Source organism: Aplidium turbinatum, chromosome 12 (genome assembly GCF_918807975.1).
Source record: "Aplidium turbinatum chromosome 12, kaAplTurb1.1, whole genome shotgun sequence".
Classification (NCBI taxonomy): domain Eukaryota; kingdom Metazoa; phylum Chordata; class Ascidiacea; order Aplousobranchia; family Polyclinidae; genus Aplidium; species Aplidium turbinatum.
Window position 1 is genome coordinate 8,838,977 of NC_137483.1, and position 7,793 is coordinate 8,846,769.

The window sequence follows — 7,793 nt, forward strand, 5'->3', positions numbered from 1 at the left end:
AAAGGCAGGAGTATCTAGCGTAGATTTCTTCCACGAAACAGCGCTGACTAGAACTTAGTCTTAGATCTAGACTAGAAGGAAAGTTCTATTCAGTATAGGCTGCTTATCCACTGCGCAGGCTGCTTATCCAAGATATTAAGTGATGGGCGTACGGATGTCCGAAAGCCATAAACATAGTCAGGGGAGGGCTCAAATGGGCCTTGCCCTCACAAATTTTTAAAATTTGAATTATCAATAATTATTTTAATAGTATGACTTAATAGTTCATAGAACATTTTTTGTCGTAAATCTTTGGACCCTTTTATAATTTTGGGATGGTTACGTCACTGCCTAAGACAAGACCGGAACAAGAAAGCATCAATTCTAAGGAAACCTTTAAAAGTTTTTAGTTTTTAGCAGAGGATTAAATTCTATGCAACCCATATTCTTTGAATAATTTCACATACAGTATGTTTAGGTGGGATTAACCACAATAGCACAACCTAATGAGTTTTGTTACTTGCAAGTTCTTTTAATAAAGTAATTTTCAAAAGCATGGAGATACTTTACGAGAAAATAATTTTCTTGTTTATGTTATTTTTCTTGGGTTACACCGCAGGGGGACTCCCCTATTTTCTTCGGGAACGCTGCTTTTCACCAAGGTAAAGAAACCTTTTATCAACATTAAAGTTACGCAAATAGTATCATAAATTACGAAGTTAGAACGTTCCAATGCAATTTTGTTACTCACTTAAGCTGTGCCATATTCAAGGATGTTGATTTAACGTTTATTCCTAGTGATTGACAAAAAAAAATTCTTACACTTGACCATTCCATAGCAAATCCAGACTTGCGATAGATCTGAGACATAAGCTCAGAACAGGCAGCATTGAAAATGCGTGTAAGTTTGTAAATTACTGCCCTCATATAGCTATTGTGATTAGGTTATGCGATAACGGGGTTATTTGATATGATATTTTTGATGGAAACGAAATTCTTTGGAAAACGGTTTAATTCGATAGGAAATAAACCATGAATAAACCCAGCGAATTTTGTTTCGATAGAAACGAAATTTTATTGTGCTGAACCCACGTTAACTAAATACTGCAAATTTAGTAATTTGTTTCGAATTCACAACAAAACTAAACCTACGAATTGTGGATGCAAACCAAATAGTTTTGTTCTGAACAACCCTATACCAGAAACAGGCACAATACTTCTCAAAAATGCCCTCAATTGGGAACTTTTCGTGTTTCTGACTTTCTTGTATTTATTTATCAGTCGCCTTCGAGATGACATTGTGAGCTTCTTCAACTGCTTTTCAGCTGGAGTATTTTTCGCAACCTTTTTCATGCACATGATGCCCGAGGTTTGTTGTTTTGTGATGAGATTAGCCTCATTTGCTCAGTGGTTACGCGCCTGACTCAAGGTCAAGCAGTGCTGGTTCGACTCTCGGGGTGTGCGCTTGAGCAACGCATTTCAGGACTGCTCTCCATTCAGCAGCACCTAGTTGATGGAATAATTACCCGGCAACAACACTTCAACAACTATCGGAAACTTCACTCTGTCAATCTCGGCAACCGGCCCTGCATCAGTGGTTCAAAGCCTCTACTACAACTACAAGTATGTGAAACTGCCAGGACTAAGCTCTCAAAGGGGCTTTGTCGGTCCGAGGATAAAGATCAAATCATACAATCAACTTAACAACCAATCCGAAGTAAATGAGCAGATATAGGCCTACCTTGAGCACCATTTTGGCTAATAGTAGGCCATCAAAATTTTGAAACTTCCGGACAGCAAATCAATTGTGTTTTAACATCGTAGCCTCCGTATCATTTTTTACAATGTTAAAAACGATTGATTTGCTGTCACAAAGCCAGTCATTTCTTGTGATTATTTAGAGTTAAAATAAACATCAGTATTACCGTTTTATCTAAGCTGCTTTTGCAAAGTTGAAAAACCTGGCATGCTCTCAACTTTTGTGTGTCAATCATATTTCAGGCTCAAGAAGAGTTTCTGGCAGTGTTTGGTGACAATTTGACGTATCCATTTGCAGAGCTCTTGGTTTCTTTGGGGTTCTTCTTTGTTATGTTTGTCGAGCACTTTATTTTGGCCTGGTATGAGAAGAAAAATAAACCAGCAGGTATGAATATGATTGCTTTCCTTAACTATTTTTATTTTAAGCTCTTTATGCCCATGTTTTTTACAGGCATGCTTTTTGATTGCGATGATGCGTCGAAATTTATCGCGGTTGCTTACAAACATTGTTAACTAAAACATCTGTCTTTTTTTATTCGATATTGACTCCTGTGTCAAGAGCTGGTAATTAATCATTCAAATTCCACATGACAACATGACTGAATTTTTAAAACAAAAATGGCAACACCGAGATGTCACATGGTTGATTAGAGGTCACGGCTGAGCAATCACGATAATTATCATTGGTGTCACAAAGGATCAGTAAACAACACCGAACCGATCATAATCTTGACAAACCTTTGTTGATATTATATGGCAAATGTTAAGATGTTATTGTTTATCACACAGCTGCTTGTAGAATAGACAGTGACGTGGACTGTATGATTGTATCGTAAAGCGAATGAGGTGGCTCGAAGTTGCGCATCAAGAATTTTTTCTTGTGTGCTGTTTACAGCATCACCTTTCAACACTTTTTTCAGATGATAGCCTACTTTATTTTGGCCGTGCAAAAGGATTTCGTCTTGCAGAAAAATATCCCAGTTAGCAAATCAGTCGTTTTATACACTGATTCAACATCTACAGACGTTGAATTAATGTCGTTTTTTACATTAATATCGTTTTTTACATTAATTCAACATCTAAAGACGTTGAAGTAATGTAAAAACGACTGGTTTGCTTACTGGGATGATGTTTTTTGTTGTAGCATGAAGCACAAAAGCAACTAATCACAATTAAATAAAAGTTTCTCTCCAATGAGTAGAAATCACTCCATTCCAGAATGTACAAAGTTAATAAAACCTCACCAAACGTTAATTTAACAAAACCGAAAGAAAAGATCCACTTCAGTGAACACGATTTAACGTTTGAGACATACCTGACAAAGCCAGGAAGCTAACAGAAAGCTTGCAGATGCAAAATTTGCAAAATGTCAAATTTTGATTTGAGTTCCCTCGTCTGATTGGAAAGCTGACGCTGTAAAAGCTATTTTAGACCACCCTTATTTGAAGAAGCACCAGTTCAGTGGCCGAGTGGTTTCTCCTTCGGCTCTGGTGCTGGTAGATCTGAGATCGATTCCAGGTCGGGTCAAACCGAAGACTTTAAAAACGGTACCGGTTGTGTTCTATCCTGCATAGCGCAGTGAGAATGAGTCGGGTAATAATGTGATAACATCGTAAACCTGATATAAATGAAAAATGAGCCCTGTCGCTAAAAGACCTTAGCTGTTGTAGAGCGACAATAAATAAAACAATAACATTATTGTTATTTGAAGAAGCATTACTGAAGCTGATCTAGTAATTCTAGCAGATTGAAACCCATTTTTAGGTTATAATAATAAATATTTGATGTTGTAAGCAACGAGGTGCTTTTTCATCATTCTGATATACAATAACGCATTTGCTGTTAATTAGGTTAACAACTAGTTTCATAACTAATAACTCTAACCAGTGGCGTACGCAGGATTTTCTGAAGGGGGGGGGCCATTGAGAGTAGCGTAGCCAGGAATTTTGAAAGGAGGGGTTTTGACGACCGGCGGGCGAAGCCCGTCGGCGTTTTCGCTTAAAACGACACCCAGCGGCGGGAGTCTGGGGGGCCTCCCCCAGAAAATTTTGAAAAATTACTTTGAATTTGGTGCATTCTGAGAGCATTTTCAACAAAAATGTGGGTATGAATATTCCTGTAAAATGGTGCTGTCAGGTGGCATAGCAAAAGGATAAGATCATGTTTTCTTCGGCATTTTTCGGAAATAAAGCTAAGTCTCTATGTTTTCTTGTTGTTAACTGAGATGTTGTTGGCTGAGATGTTTGAATGTTTGGTATTGGCAAAACTCGCTCTTTTAATGCAGTTTTGTTTAAAATTAGGCTAGTTTTTTTTAGACTGAAAGCATCATTCCCAAGCATAAAGAGACTGAAAGCATCATTCTCAAAATCGTGACGTCACACGCGTGCCAAGTGGGGTTGCAACCCCCCCCCCCCCCCTGGCTACGCCACTGATATCCCAGTATAGTTTTAGTTTAGACTATATCCATTTCTCTCTCAATAATCACTATAATAGGCGTACAGAACACTATGCTACATTGGCATACCTGGGGTGGGGTAGGTGTTTGGGCCATGTATTTCGTATTGGCTTAGTCTATAAAACAACATTGTTACAGTAGGCTAATTGCTTTGACAGAGCAATGCAAAACATATTAAATGCCTTAATCTACGTCGTTAACTACTAAAACACTTTTAAGGGGATGGGGGGGGGGCCATGGCCGAATGGCCCCCCCCCCCCTGCGTACGCCACTGACTCTAACCATCAATAATAACATATATAAGCTTTTAGAAGACAGATTCGTGGGAGCAGAGAATGAAAAAATACGATCTTATGTACATAAAAAATACATACACATTAGTACTGTCACACATAACATCATAAGATGGTTATACGTAAAGGATTAAACTCATTAACGCGAAAACAAATATTTGCATTATTTCTTTTAAAGGTGTAAACATTACAAGCAATACCACAAACAAAAGAGAGGAATCTGCACAATCTTCACTGAACAACAATGATAAGCCAAACTATCAGACCCTGGAAAAGCCGGTCACAGTTTTCCGTAGGAATGAATCAACGTCCACAGCTGTCACTCAAATGACGTGTTGTGATGACGAATCTTCAGAAATTCAAAATATTTCTTGTAGCATTGAAATGAATGCGATTGCTCATTGCCATAGCAACAGCGACATATCAAAAAACGAATGTGACAGCGACCTTCAGAACGATGACCATTGCCACGTCGATCCAAATGCTCATTCTACTGTTCGTGCATTTGTTCTGCTATTTGCTTTGTCCACTCATGCTCTTTTTGAAGGATTGGCGATTGGTTTCCAATCCACAACATCCGCTTTGCGGTCATTAGTTATTGCAGTTGCAATCCACAAAATGGCACTAGCGTTCAGTTACGGAGTCAGTATTGTGAATAACAAGTAAGTCTTATTTTCTGTGTGTTTGTAACAAAAATATCTGAAAATAAAATAATAATAAAGTGATGCAAAGAATAAGTCCATCCATAGAGCGAAATTAATTGGTTCAACAATGCGTAGAAATATTTTCGCTATCCTAAGTTTCAGCTGGAAGGCACTCATGCAGATATCCAATCCATGGACTTCTGTCCAATCCAACCACGAACCAATCAGATGCTACGTTATCTGTCCAATTGTGACCATTCCAGCATTCAGCCAAAGAATTAATTATTACTTTGAACTTTGTTTGGTAATGACAGAAGAAAAAAGAGCTATAGCAGAGGTGGGAATCAAACCAACGTCAATGCAATGACTACCACTGCCCTAACCCAATGCGCCAAGTCAACCGATAGCAAAGCATCGATTTAATTTAGCTAGAATTTGCGTTTTTCCTTTATTTTTCCCAAACGCAACCTTGATAACGTCATGAACAGCGTAGCTTCTGATTGGTTCGTGGTTTATTAGAAATCTGCTTGTTAAAGTGCCTACTGTTTCAGCAACCCTGCAATAGTCACCACAAATGAGAATGATTAATGCTGGTTGATTGGTTTTGAATTTTTATCCTCGGACTGACAAAGCCTTGATAGGTTGTTCCTGGTAGTTTTGCATACTTGTAGAGGCTTTTGACGCAGGGCCGATTACCAAGATTGACAGAGTGAAGTATTCCGATTGTTAGACTGTTGTTGCCGGGAAATTACTCCATCCATTAGATACCGCTGAATGGAAAGCAGTCCTGAAATGCGTTTCTGAAGCGCACACCCCGAGAATCGAACCAGCGCCGCTTGACTTTGAAGCTTTTTCACTCAGTCACGCGCTAACCAACTGAGCCATCGAGGCGGATTGTTCATAAAATTCTGTGACTTACTTTTACTATTTGTTAGAAGCAGTGGTTATGTAACTAGTTTCACAATAATTTCGGTTTTATCAGCATTAAAATTTAACCTCCATAAAATGTGCTGTATTTTTTTAGATCAAGTTGTGCTGTCGTTTTTATTTCTCTCTTGATTTTCTCTATTATGGCTCCCATTGGAATAGGGATCGGATCAGGATTGGCATATGCCAAAGAAGCGAATGTAACGGTCGAAATGGTAGTTGCTGTTATGCAGGTAGTCTATTGCTGACTTGTAACCTACCAGCAGTCCAGTAAGCTAAACGTTGTAACAGTGGTGTAGGTTACAGCTCAAATTAAGAGTGGAGTTTTAAAAGCGTCGAAGTAAAAAAACACTAGTTTTCAAAAAATCGGCTTTGCAAATTCCAGTAAAACAGAAAACTGGATCCCGTGAATTGTCTGTATAAAAGTGTTTTTAACTTTTTTTTTCAATCTGCTCAATTCTTTCACTGAAAATTTACAATTATGTGAACCTTCATCCCATTATAAAGTACAAATCTTACTAAGACCCTTCAGAAATCACACTTTTTAATTTAATTCTCATAGTAGGCTATTTGAAACAATATAAAGAAACTTTTGTCCTATGCTCTTTTTGATTGTGAAATTAGCTCAAATTTTGCAGGCGATTGCATCTGGAACTTTCGTTTACATCATATTCATAGAAATCTTACCTCACGAGTTCTCTTCTACAAAAGCAAGCAGGAAACTGAAGAAAGTATTCAGCCTGGCTGCAGGTTTTGCATTAATGTCAGCCCTGCAGGCTGTACCTCATGAAGAATGAAGTGCAAGAGCCCGCAGACAACTTTTAGTTGAATATTAGCACACATTTTTGGTTGGTAATTATTGTCATGTTGTCTTTTCGACTTATTATGCAAAATATCATTTTGAAACACACTTTAATAAAACTTTTACAAGGCTCAGAAATCACAATCAAGTTGTTAAGCTGTGAAATAAGACGTTAGTTCGTATTTAATACAATAGCCTACGTGTATCATGAGTAGGCTAATAATACTCAATTATTTCATAACGAGCTCATACAAATACATAAGCAGTATCTCTGGAAACAAACTCCACGTTCATGTAGCTTATTTGTATGCCAGTCCAACGGAACGGTGGTGATTCGATAGGCCAATACCTGGAGATGTCACGTCATGCCAATACGTTATGATTACGGGTCCATGAAAACGATCGTGATTGTCGCACATCCATTTCGGAAACGTTGGCTGGCTTGATTTTTTTTTGCATTAGGAAGTCTTAATTGATCTTAGAAAACAATTGCCTTGCATCACTTAAGTAATACATTGCTAAAAATCACTATAGTGCTTCATTTCTAAATACAATTTTCACAAACTTCCACTTCACGAACACAGCCTCTTTTACATCAATGTAAAAGAGGGTGATTTGCTGGCTGGGCTGATTTTACAATCACGCCCTAATGAAAGCTTTGCAAATAACAACGCCTCCTTTTCCGAAATGGGTATAAGCCTGCTGAACAAACTTTTATTCGGTTACCTCAATTGTATCTTGTATCACAAACCTCTTGTACTAAATACAAGTGTATGAAAATGGTCAAGTTTTTAAAGCGGTTCCAGAAGAATGAGTTTAGTCTCGGTATTTAAGGCCCTGCTCTTATTTTCTACACTTATGGTGGCATCAAGTTTAATCACTTTATATAACCTAATTTCTGACATTGGATAGGTCAGGTTTCAAGCAGTCCTGTG

General features: G+C 38.0%; 1 protein-coding gene across 1 annotated transcript; it reads left to right on the top strand.

Moving 5' to 3' along the window:
- The first annotated feature begins 463 nt into the window (after nucleotides 1-463).
- Nucleotides 464-7,617, top strand: LOC145781204 (zinc transporter ZIP1-like). Its single transcript, XM_082592984.1, has 6 exons — nucleotides 464-641; nucleotides 1,261-1,348; nucleotides 1,981-2,122; nucleotides 4,664-5,147; nucleotides 6,154-6,289; nucleotides 6,695-7,617. The coding sequence occupies exons 1-6, from the start codon at nucleotides 535-537 to the stop codon at nucleotides 6,851-6,853; spliced, it is 1,116 nt and encodes a 371-aa protein (XP_082449110.1). The 5' UTR covers nucleotides 464-534; the 3' UTR covers nucleotides 6,854-7,617.
- Nucleotides 7,618-7,793: the final 176 nt, after the last annotated feature.